The sequence below is a fragment of the Lynx rufus genome, unplaced genomic scaffold (assembly GCF_022079265.1).
Source record: "Lynx rufus isolate CCGP_SWC_20201006 ecotype Redwood Valley unplaced genomic scaffold, mLynRuf1.p SCAF_7, whole genome shotgun sequence".
Taxonomy (NCBI): domain Eukaryota; kingdom Metazoa; phylum Chordata; class Mammalia; order Carnivora; family Felidae; genus Lynx; species Lynx rufus.
In genome coordinates, this window is record NW_025814889.1 from 54,182,644 (window position 1) to 54,196,404 (window position 13,761).

The window sequence follows — 13,761 nt, forward strand, 5'->3', positions numbered from 1 at the left end:
AAGGATAGAAATTTTCAAAGGAATGTGATGAAGAAATCCAAGGCAAACATATTTTAAGTGATTTGGTATCATTTCAAGAGTCACAAAGATCTCTCCATTCTCTCCAAAATCCCCACTTTTTTGCACTGTTGCCTGAAATTCCTATATGCAGAAATAGAGACTATAATTCTGCAATGGACTTTCATGTGTCCCACTCACTCCAGCATCACCATGGGTAGCTCCTCAAAGAATTCACATTGAGAGTTCTACTGTATTCCCTTTTCTTCCCTGACTAACTCAAAGCTGAGAAAATAAAAGTAGCTTTCTTCACAAAAGCATACATTTTTAGCAAAAATGTCATCTTATTGGCATTTTCTTAACATAAATGTTTTACTGAATTTTCAGAAACCTTATAGATTGATCTAGACATTATCTACCTGACACATAGGTTATTTAGACAACATCAATGATTTTACTCAGAAGGAAGTAAGAGAAGCCAAGAGACTCAGCATGACCCTCTAGGTCCCATGGTTTCCATTTAATACAGAAAATAAGGCATTTAAGTTTTACTGAAGAATTTTTCTTTCCTCTCTATATCTAATATACTACTTAATGATCTCACAGAAATGTGAAATACTAATTTAAACTTATTATTTAAACTGTTGAAACAGTTTAAACTATTCTACAAACTCTATCATTGATTGGCATTGATAATAACAATTTCTAGAATCCAGGAATCAGAAAAGTTAGCATGCACATCATGGGAAAATGCTGAGAGAAATTCAAATTTTTCTTTAAATTGGCAGAATAACAGTGATGTTGCATCCCTTTGCCATCGTGGTAGGAAATCCAGGGAGTTCCCGCAAAAATAGAGACAACACAAGCATATTAACAAAAACCCAGGTATTAAATTCTACAATATGACCCTGGAAAGAGGTGGGGGAAGAGAGGAGGGACATGAAGAGAGCATGATTAAGTACTTGTTTTATTAGGAGGTAGATATTAATACTGAAAAGTTTTAAAATTGATGAGCAAAACATAAGTATAATTAAGAATATCAATAATCAGTCTAACCATTTCAATAATCAAAGTAGCAGAAGAAAATCCAATATATACCATAGTTTCCTCTTATCTGTGGTTTCACTTTCCACAGTTTCAGTTACCCACATTGAACTGTGGTGTGGAAGCAGATATTTCTCCTTCTGACATATCAGATCAATAGCAGCTGAATGCTATAGTCTGTGTATCACAAGAGCTCCATCATTCACCTCATTTCATCTCATCATGTATTTTATCATCTCACATCATCTCAAGGAGAAAAAGGGTGAGTACAGCACAATGATATGTTGATAGAGACCAGATGCACTTAAATTTCATTATAGTATATTGTTATAATTGTCCTATTTTATTATTAGTTATTGTTCTTAATCTCTACTGTGCCTAATTTATAAATTAGACTTTATCACAGTTATGTATCTTTAGGAAAAAATATCAAATATTTAGGGTTTGTTACTATCCATGGCTTCAGGCATCTGCTAGGGATCTTAAAATATGTCCCTTGCAGATAAAGGGGTACCACTGTACAATGGAAAGCAAAAAAAAGAAAAAAAAAGAAAAAAAAGAAGTAAAAAGAAAGTCAAATAAATAGAGTATATTAAATAAAATAGCAAAAAGAGTCTTATCACAATAATTACAAGAAATCTAAGTGAGGGGTGCCTGGGTTGCTGAGTAGTTGTGTCCAACTCTTGCTTTTGGCTCATGCCTTGATTTCACAGTTCATAAGTTTGAGCCCTGCACTGGGATCTGTGCTGTCAATGCAGAGCCTGCTTGGGATTCTCTGTCTCTCCCTCTCTCCCCCGCTTATTCTCTCTCTCTCTCTCTCTCTCTCTCTCTCTCTCAAAATAAATTTTTAAAAATAAATAAATAAATATAAATGAGCTAAATGTACCTATCTCAGATTATAAAATGATACCTAGCAAATTGCCTAGGAAGCAAAATGAAAGACTGAAGATTGAAAATAAAGGAAAGGGAAAAGATATAACAAGTAACAACGAACCAAAAGAAAGCTAGAACTTCCATTTTAATGAAAAACAAAATACAATTCCCTAAAAGAAATAACTAAAAGATAAAGAAAATTAAGTGATGCTAACAATAGAAATATAATGATCAAAGACACATTTTCATCATATAATATAGCCTCCAAATATATGAATTAAAAAACTGAGAGATTTATAGGGAGAAATACACCAGCAATATTTATAGATTTGAACATCTCTGAAAAACTGATGAATTAATGCAGACAAAAACAAGAATACATTTACAAAATTTAGATAACACAATGCTTTATTTCAATCCAAGAGATATGGAACTATATACCCAAAATTCAGTTACACATTCTTTTCAAAAAGACATGAAATACTAAAAAAAAATGCACTAGGCCCCAAATACAACCTTGATATTCCATCTCCCCAACCTGTAATCTTTCAGATTAAGTTGTCTGAACATAAAAATAGAATAATAATAATAAATTATAACTATAGAAAGTTCTTAAAGATATGGAAATTACATAACACATTAATAAATAATCTTTGGTCTGGTGGGGCAAATCACTACGAAGTAGAAATAAACTCCACAGAAAATACTAGTTGAAGCATTGCTAAATTAATATTTGGAAAGAAATGTATAGATTTATGTACAGTAGTCAGAATGAACAAATGATCTAAGTATTAAACTGAAACAGTTGGATAAAGAAAAACAGAGCAAGCCTAAAAGAAAAAAAAATCAAGAAGAGCAGGATTACATGAAATAAAGATTAACAAAACCAAAACTCATTCTTTAAAAAGAGAAAAATAAAATAGACAAGCCTCTGACAACCATGATCAAGAAAAAGTAAAGAGGAGGCAAATAAAAAAATACGTAAGAAGAAAAGAGAAATCCTTTCAGATACATCAGAGAATATCAGATAAGGAATATTATAAACACCTACATACAACAGGTTTAAATAGAAATTGAAAATATGAATAGGCACTAATACTAAATAAATGAAAAAATAAATAGCATCACTGTCCCAACAAGCCCAAAGTATAAATACTTTCACAGATGGATTTATATAGCTTTCCAACAAATATTTAATGTAAGTAGTGCCAGAAATTAAAAAATAGAAAATTTATTAATTCATTTTGTGGGGCCTATGATGATTCCAAAACAAAAAAAGAATAAAAAGTAATATGTCTATTTTATTTATCAACATAGATGTAACAGTTTTAAATAAAGTATTATTTTAACAAACCAAATCATATATAAAAATATAAATAAGTATGGTTTTTTCATCCATGCAAACAGTTCAACATGAAAATATCTACCAATTTATTTTACTACACCAAAAATACTGAGTAGAAAAATTATAGAATCATAGATGCAGAAAAATACATCTAATAGCATTTAATACCTATTTCATTATTAAAAACTTAGAAACTACATGAAAACTATACACTGAAAAATCTACAGCAAATATCATCATGGAAAAATGTGTATGTTTTCCATTAAGATTAGAAAAGTACAAGAATACTCGCTATCATCACTATCATTTCACATAGCTTTGGAGGTCCACGTTGATGCTTTAAGAAAAATTTAAAAGCCTAAGATGTGTAAGGTTTAGAAGTGAAGAGACAGGGGCACCTGGGTGGCTCAGTTGGTTAAGCGTCCAACTCTTGACTTTGGCTCAGGCAATGATTTCACGATTCGTGAATTCAAGTGCCATGTTGAGCTCTGTGCTGACAGCACGGAGCCTGCTTAGGATTCTCTCTCTCCCCCTCTCTCTCTGCCCCTCCCTGCTCATGCTCTGTCTCTGTCTCTCAAAAATAAATAAATGTTAAAAAAAAAAAAAACACAAGACTGTATGTAAAAGGTAAAGTTATAAAGCTATTAGGATAAAATTTAGGTGAATATTTGTATAGATTAGGAACATAAAAACATTTTTAAAATGTGACTCCCCAACACACAAACCCTAAGGGAAGAAAATTGTAAGATTTCAGTACAACAGTATTTAGGATTTAATTTCATAAAAGAGAGTATGGAGAAATTAAAAGAAAGATGAGAGATTAGGAGATAATTGTATCATGTAAGCAATATTACATTAACATTTATAATTTAGACAATAATCAGCAAAATCACCAAGAAAAATATATGACATATAATAGAAAATGAGCAAAAAAAAATCAATAAGCATCTTGAATCAGAAGCCTAAATAGCTAAAAAATAAATTTTGAAGATGTCTAAACACACTGGATCAGGATATCACATATTGAAACATCAGTGAACTACCATTTTACAGTCATTGGACTAGCCTAAGTCAGAATGTTAGATAATGTCAAGTGTTAGTGAGGCTGTAAGAAGGCAGGAACTCTCAAGTGGGGAAGGTGTGAGAACTCATACATATACATACTAAGCAGTATTTGGTGAATGTATGTACTCGTGAGTCTTATGAACCAAAGCAAGATTTAAAGCACAACACCACACATGTGAATATAGGAACACATACTCACAAAAAGATGTTAGTATTTTACAAAAGAAAATACATATTTAAGTTCGTGTAGCTATCATATTAATATGGGTGGCTATGGTGAGAGGAGGTGAAAAATAGAATGAAAAAAAGCAAAATCAAGAAAGAGTGAAAACTTATCCCAGCCTATGAGGATAATGTGCTGTGAACTGAGAATCACAATGAACTTAACTCTGCTTCTAAGTTCCAATGAAATATGATGAAAAAAAGGGAGAAATGCAAATTTTATTTACTAAGGATGTTTACAATCGTTTACTAGACATGAAGAATGTTGGAATAACAAGAACACATATATGCCACACCTAAGTCTGAATTTTAGCTCTACAATTTCCTAGTGTTGCAAAGCCCTTCATCATTTGTATCTAACAATAGCTTTGTAAAAGACTCAAGCATTTATTATTATGCCTATTGTTTATTTAAAATGAAGCTCAAATAAATCGAGGGACCTGTTTAAGTCCCTGTAGATAGGAATTGGTGACACAGGCTCTGACAGCTTTGCACTCTGCTGCCCAGTAGTTTGAACCGTCTGAAATGACTGCAAGGCAACCACTCTTTACCCATCAAAATGACCATTTCATATGGTTTACACTAAAATATAAATGTGTCTCCTCTTGTGTGAAACAATGAGAGGGTCACTAATTTAACTGCAAAATATAAGGAAGGAAAGATAGGGAGGAAAATGGCAAAATATGAATATTTATACTCCTATACTTTTAAAATTTTGTAAAGTCTGACAATGCCTAGTGTTAAACTCTTAATAAATGATATATATGAGCACAGGATTCTTACATAATGTGGGCTCCAGGGGGATTTCTTAGAAAAAGGCTCTTTAATAAAGGATCCAAAAGGAATATAAATAAAGAAAATATTTTCTGTACCTTAGGAGAACCATATATCCAGGTATGGCAGATAAAGAATAAATGAAACTGCCAATTGCTGACAAGATTAAAAAGTACTGGAGCATCATGGAACAGTCATGTCCTTTGTCACACAGCCCAAGAACTGCAGATGAATTTCCTGATGTTTGAATGCAGCTACAATTTTGGAATACCTATTTAAAGAAAGTAAAATTTTGAACACAAATCACAAATATTTTGTACATAGGCAACTGGATCAAGGCAGAGACCATTTATTCTCTTTATTCTCATCTCCTTTGTGGTGCCTCTCAGGATTATAGCAAAACAAACTACTGAATGATGGTTTTAGAAAAATGGTATTTATTTCTAAATAAATAGAGTAAATTTGCAGTAACTCAGCTACCTTAAAGACAAACCTTTTAAAAACACATATTCTTTTGTTACAAAATGAAGTATGACAAACAAAATTGTTTTGGAAGTCAGTTAAAATATTTAGATACTTACTAATAAAACTTTGTTTCAAAAATACAGTTTATTTCAAAAACAGAGTAAAGTAAGTCCTTTTAAAGTTTTTATGTTTCCAGGTTTTAATTGGAATTAAAAGTTATATTTTACTTTATAACCAACCAACATTTAAATGTTGTAATATGTTTTTAGGCAAACAAAACCTAGTTACATTTTCTTAAAAGAGCTGTCAGAATGTGAAAAACACAGAAAGCACATGCAAGCATACATACGGGGGAAAAAAGAGAAAAAAAAGCAATTAGGTAAATAATTGATATCAAAACCACCAACTTTATCTCCATGATAAAAATATTTCAATCCAGAGTATTTTTAAAGCAAATTACCTGAGTAATAATGCCAACAGCTATGAAATTAAATTTCAGTGATCGATGTCTGGTATACTCAAAAATTTTTTTGATTAAAAATAAGATCAGTGGTCAGAGGTTTAAAATAAGATTTATGAAATAAAAGGTAAATCAAGTGAACATACAGAAAAATTTTACTTTTACTTTTATCAAATGTGGCCCCAGTTCATGTGGGAATGTTCTAGTGCAATACATAAAAACAAAGTTTTGTGGGAAAAAGAAAGCCAACAGAATGTGTTACCATGTTTATTCCTGCTCCAACGGATGTCTCACAACCAGCAAGACAAGCTGACATATATGAAACACCATTGTTTCCACACACAGGATCCCATGTTTTAGTTGGACAGTTGCAATCCCTATTACAGTCAGCAAGAATGGCGTTTTCCATATATAAATCTTGTTGCATTCTGAAATAATTTAAAATAATTCATGGCTATTGAAAGATCATTTTCTTTTTCTTTTCATCTTAATCCAAAATTATATTTCCTCTCCTTCCCAAAACAGAAACAGAAATCTTCCAACCATCAATGTGTGGCCTCAATACTATATCTCTGTCATAAAATATACCTGCTTTGGTGATCACATAGCCACTTTATCAATGATTTATTTCAGATAAAAAAATAGCCGATAAACAAGTATTAATTGAGTGTCTACCATATGGAAGGTATTTTTCCAGGTATTATTAGCACTCAAAAACGAAGATGACCTAATCCCTGTGGCTGATCCATATGGTAGCATTTAACAAGAGATCATATGTTATGAAAGCAAGCTTGAAGATCAAAATCTATAAATTCAGTTTATAATGCAGATATTAATTACATTTAGCTTCAGAAATCTAACTACTTGAGTAAATAAAGACATTCTTCTAGTATGAAGAGTGTCCAGGGGTTATCAAAATGGCAACACAGTTTGTTTTTGATGAATCTCCCTCATAAGAAGACCAATTAGCAGCTATCTATAGACAAGATACCATTGTGAAAATCCCAGAATCTGGGAATGAGGCTAACGCACCTTCCTGGAGCACAAAGACCTAGAAGGACCACATTGGAAGAGTAAGAAGAACAGTTAGACTCTGATCAAATTATGCATCCCCCAGGTCAGCACAACACCACACTGAGAAGACCTCCTTGGGTCTACAATTTCTCCAGTGGGAAAAGAGAGCCCAAGGTAGACATCAAGTACCTTCAGCATTGTGGGATGTTACCCAGGAGGCCCATTCAGGTCTCACTTCATGAGGATGACTAGAAGAATCTGCAGGCTTCACTTATTAGGGATTAGATAGAGAAGGGGGACAGCGATTACAACAACCAGCACTCAGATCTTGATAGACAGTATCCTTACTTGCAGCACTATCCAAGTACAGATCCCAGCCAGTAGTTCTACTGATCTACAGAGCTGAATGATGGCTCCTTTTATCCAAGAAACTCAGTTGGCAGTTCTGCTTTATTTACAGTCAACAGACTATACTGGCTGTGGAGCCCATTCAGCTGCCACATCTGGGCAGGGAAGCAAATTCACAGGCTTCCCTAACTGCTGAGCATAGCTTCATGTTCCACCCACCCAGAAAGCGTGGCCAAAGAACCTAGGGAGTCATAGAGTCCATCCTACAGCCTGCTCAGTCTGGAAGCCAAGCAAATAGCCCTGCCCCATTGTTAAACATAACCTCTGGCCCCACATAACCAAGGAGCCTGAACAGTAACCCTGGGAAGCCTCAGAGCCCAGACTACAGCACCACCCAGCAACAGAGCCCAGTCCTTGGCCTTACCCAATTGCTGAACACAGCCTGAAGCCTTGATCAGGCAGGGAACCTATCCAGTGACTTTGTCAAATCATGGAACAAACTTAAAGCCTCACCTGATGAGAGAACCTGGAGAGCAATTCTGCCCAACCAGAAGATGCAGTTTCTAGTACCACCCTATTCTGGGGTACAACTAGAAGCCTCTCTCCTCTAGAGATTCTGGCCAGCAACTTTGTCCAACAGCAGAGCACAGTCAGCAGCTTACCTGATTATGAAGCCCAGTCTATGGCCCACCCAACTTCAGGGCACACCTTGTGGCCCTTTCTGATTACAGAACACAGCCGGAGACTCAAGCTGACCAGGAGCAATTGCAAGCCCAGCCCATTGCTCTGACCAGTGGTAAAGTCCAACCAGTGGCATCATCCTGCCAGGGAATATAGCCTACAACCTTGTCCAACCAGAGGTGATTGCAAAGATCTATCAGTGGTCCCACTGAACTGCAGAGCACAGTCAGCAGCCCTTCCCAATCAAAACGCCCACCGGTAGCCTCATTTGAATGTGTAACCCAGCCAAGAATCCCAAATAGTTTGAATTCAAAACTAAAGTACACAAAAACATGTAGTAATTAAACTGACAAAAGTCAGAGATGAAGAGAGAATTTTGAACACAGCAAGAGAAAAATTATTTGTCACTTCATGTGCATTCGCATAAGACTATAAGCAGATTTCTTAACAGAAACTTTGCAGGTCAGAAGAGTGGGATAATATATTCAACATATAGAAAAACAAAACTCTCAATCAAGAATACTATACCTGGCAAAGCTGTCCTTCAGAAATGAAGGAAAGATAAAAATTTTCCCAAACAAAAGTTGAGGGAGTGCATCGCTACTAGACCTGAATTACAAGAAATGCTAAGGGACATTCTTTAAACTGGAATAAAATGATGATAAATAACATTATAGAAACATGTGAATGTGTAAAGCTCACTGGTACTGGTAAATATATAGTCAAAGTCAAATTCTCTAACATCATGATTATGGTGTATAATTAATTCACTAGTTTTAAAGTTAAAAAAAAAATAAATAACCATAATTAGAATAATACATTATTAGATACACCATGTAATAATGATGTAAATTTTAATGTTAACCTAAAATGTGAGTGGGGAGAAATGCAAATATATTTTCCATATGCTATCAAAGTCAAGTTGTTAACATAAAATAGGATGCTATAAATATACTTTAATGTAAGCCTCATACAAAGGAAAGAACTATGATAATACATAAAAGATTATGCTAAAGTTGTGAAGGCATACTGCCACAAAAAGTTATCAAATCACGAAGGAAATTCATTCATCAAGAAGATATAACAATTGTAAATACTTATGTACCCAATACTGCAGTACCCAAGTGTATAAAACAAATATTAACATAACTAAAAGGTGAAATAAACAGCAATACAACAATAGAGGCTTTGATACCATACTATCAACAATGGATAGATCACCTAGATGAGAATCAATTAGGAAATAGCAGATTTGAACGATACAATAGACACCTACAAGACATATACAAATCCAACATATTCCATCCAATAGCAACAGAATGCACATTCTTTTTAAAAGCACACAAACATTTTCTCAGATATATCATGTGTTAGTCCACAAAACAATTTTCAAGAAATTCAAGAAAATAGAAATTATATCAAGTATTTGTTCTGACCACAATGATAGGAAACTAGAAATCAATTAAAAGAAGGAAATCTGGAAAATTCACAAATATATGGAAATTAAACAACACACTCCTAAATGACCACTGGATCATAGAAGAAATCAAAAGGGAATAAAAAAATATTCTGACACAAATAAATGGAACCATAACATACCAAAATTTCTAGGATGCAACAAAAGGAATTCTAAAAAGAAAGTTTATAGTATGAACACATAAATTAAGAAGAAAAAAAGACCCCAAATGAACAACCTAACTTTACATATCAAGGAAATAGAAAAACACAAAGAGAGTAAAACTAGATAAATAAAATTATAAATTAAGGAGGAAATATTACAACCAACACCACGTAAATATGAACGATCATAAGACAAAACTGTTAATTATACAACAATAAATTGGACAACTTAGAAGAAATGAGTAAATTTCTAGAACACATATCATACCAAGATCAATCATGAAGAAATAGAAAATCTGAATAGATCAATTACTGGCAAGGAGATTAAATCATAATCACAAACCTCCCAACTAAGAAAAGCCCAGCATTAGTTGGTTTCACTAGTGAATTCTATCAAACATCTGAAGAATTAACACCAATTCTTCTGAAATTCTTCCAAAAATTGAAGAGGAGAAACATCCCCAAACCCATTTATGAGGCCAGAATCATATTAATACTAAAGTCAGATGCAGCCACTACAAGAAAACTATGGGACAATATCCCTGATGAATATAAATGCAAAAAATTATCAATAAAATACTGGTAAAATGAATTCAATAACACATTCTAAAGATCATATGCCATGATCAAGTGGGTTTTATTCCAGGGATACAAGAATGTTTCTACATACATAAACCAATCAATGTGATACATCACATTAACAAATTGAAGGATAAAAATCATATGCTCATCTCAATAGATGCAGAGAAAGCATCTATTTTGTTGACAAAATTCAACATCCGTTCATGATAAAAACTCTTAACAAATTACATATGGAAGAAATTTAACAACATAGCAAAGACCATTTATGACAAGTCCATAGCTAACAACATACTCAATGATGGGAAGCTGGGAGCTTTCCTTTAAGATCAGGAACAACATAAGAATGTCCATCCTGTCCACTTTTATTCAAGAAATTCTAGTCAGAGCTATTAGGTGAGATAAAGAAATAAAAAGCATTCAAATCAGAAATGAAGAAGTGAAATTATCTCGATTTGTAGGTGACATGATATATATAGAAAACCCTAAGAACTCCATCAAAATATGGCAAGAACTAATAAATTAATTTAGTAAAGTTAAAGGATGGGAAATCAGTATACAAAAATCAGTTCTGTTTCTATACAGTAACAACAAACTATTAAAAGAAAAAAGAAAACAATCCAATAATTGAATGAAAAGAATAAAATACTTAAGGAATAAATTTAACCAAGGATGTGAGAATCTCTACATTGAAAACTATAAGACACTGTTAAAGACAAAATAGGCCATAAATAAATAGAAAGATATTTATTCCATGCCCATGCATTGGAAGAATTATTATTGCTAAAATGTTCATACTACCCAAAGTAATCTACAGATTTAGTGCAGTCCCTATACAGATTCCAGTGGCATTTTCATAGACATAGAAAACGATTCTAAAACTTGTATGGAATCACAAAAAAATAGCCAAAGCAATCTTGAGAAAGAGCAAAGCTGGAGATATCACACTTCCTGATTTGAAACTATTTTACAAAGTAATAGTAATAAAAACAGTTTGGTATTAACATAAAAAAGGGTCACAAAGATTAAGGAACAGAATAAAGAATGCAGAAATAAACCATGCATATATGGTGAATTAATTTACAACAAACAAGCTAAGAATTTACTGTGGGGAAAGGATACTCGCTTCAGAAATGATGTTGGGATAGATCATCTAGACACACGGTCAATAAAGAAACAAGGGCCCTGAATGAGACATTGGATCAGATGGACTTGACAGATATATTTAGAACTCTGCATCCCAAAGCAACAGAATATACTTTCTTCTCGAGTGCACATGGAACATTCTCCAAGATAGATCATATACTGGGTCACAAAACAGCCCTTCATAAGTTTACAAGAATTGAAATTATACCATGCATACTTTCAGACCACAATGCTATGAAGCTTGAAATCAACCACAGGAAAAAGTCTGGAAAACCTCCAAAAGCATGGAGGTTAAAGAACACCCTACTAACGAATGAGTGGGTCAACCAGGCAATTAGAGAAGAAATCAAAAAATATATGGAAACAAACGAAAATGAAAATACAACAATCCAAACGCTTTGGGACGCAGCGAAGGCAGTCCTGAGAGGAAACTACATTGCAATCCAGGCCTATCTCAAGAAACAAGAAAAATCCCAAATACAAAATCTAACAGCACACCTAAAGGAACTAGAAGCAGAACAGCAAAGGCAGCCTAAACCCAGCAGAAGAAGAGAAATAATAAAGATCAGAGCAGAAATAAACAATATAGAATCTAAAAAAACTGTAGAGCAGATCAACGAAACCAAGAGTTGGTTTTTTGAAAAAATAAACAAAATTGACAAACCGCTAGCCAGGCTTCTCAAAAAGAAAAGGGAGATGACCTAAATAGATAAAATCATGAATGAAAATGGAATTATTACAACCAATCCCTCAGAGATACAAACAATTATCAGGGAATACTATGAAAAATTATATGCCAACAAATTGGACAACCTGGAAGAAATGGACAAATTCCTGAACACCCACACTCTTCCAAAACTCAATCAGGAGGAAATAGAAAGCTTGAACAGACCCATAACCAGCGAAGAAATTGAATCGGTTATCAAAAATCTCCCAACAAATAAGAGTCCAGGACCAGATGGCTTCCCAGGGGAGTTCTACCAGACGTTTAAAGCAGAGATAATACCTATCCTTCTCAAGCTATTCCAAGAAATAGAAAGGGAAGGAAAACTTCCAGACTCATTCTATGAAGCCAGTATTACTTTGATTCCTAAACCAGACAGAGACCCAGTAAAAAAAGAGAACGACAGGCCAATATCCCTGATGAATATGGATGCAAAAATTCTCAATAAGATACTAGCAAATCGAATTCAACAGCATATAAAAAGAATTATTCACCATGATCAAGTGGGATTCATTCCTGGGATGCAGGGCTGGTTCAACATTCGCAAATCAATCAACGTGATACCTCACATTAACAAAAAAAAAGAGAAGAACCATACGATCCTGTCAATCGATGCAGAAAAGGCCTTTGACAAAATCCAGCACCCTTTCTTAATAAAAACCCTTGAGAAAGTCGGGATAGAAGGAACATACTTAAAGATCATAAAAGCCATTTATGAAAAGCCCACAGCTAACATCATCCTCAACGGGGAAAAACTGAGAGCTTTTTCCCTGAGATCAGGAACACGACAGGGATGCCCACTCTCACCGCTGTTGTTTAACATAGTGCTGGAAGTTCTAGCATCAGCAATCAGACAACAAAAGGAAATCAAAGGCATCAAAATTGGCAAAGATGAAGTCAAGCTTTCGCTTTTTGCAGATGACATGATATTATACATGGAAAATCCGATAGACTCCACCAAAAGTCTGCTAGAACTGATACATGAATTCAGCAAAGTTGCAGGATACAAAATCAATGTACAGAAATCAGTTGCATTCTTATACACTAACAATGAAGCAACAGAAAGACAAATAAAGAAACTGATCCCATTCACAATTGCACCAAGAAGCATAAAATACCTAGGAATAAATCTAACCAAAGATGTAAAGGATCTGTATGCTGAAAACTATAGAAAACTTATGAAAGTAATTGAAGAAGATTTAAAGAAATGGAAAGACATTCCCTGCTCATGGATTGGAAAAATAAATATTGTCAAAATGTCAATACTACCCAAAGCTATCTACACATTCAATGCAATCCCAATCAAAATTGCACCAGCATTCTTCTCGAAACTAGAACAAGCAATCCTAAAATTCATATGGAACCACAAAAGGCCCTGAATAGCCAAAGGAATTTTGAAGAAGA

General features: G+C 33.8%; 1 protein-coding gene across 4 annotated transcripts in view; it reads right to left on the bottom strand.

The window, feature by feature from the left end:
* SLCO1A2 (solute carrier organic anion transporter family member 1A2) overlaps positions 1–13,761 on the bottom strand; it is a 54,384-nt gene that overhangs the window by 14,019 nt on the left and 26,604 nt on the right. For all 4 annotated transcript variants that reach the window (XM_047066910.1, XM_047066909.1, XM_047066912.1 and 1 more), the window contains 2 exons: positions 6,508–6,673; positions 5,419–5,591 (listed from right to left, as the gene is read on the bottom strand). In XM_047066910.1, the coding sequence (XP_046922866.1) occupies positions 5,419–5,591; positions 6,508–6,673 (339 nt within the window). The remainder of the gene's footprint in view (positions 1–5,418; positions 5,592–6,507; positions 6,674–13,761) is intronic.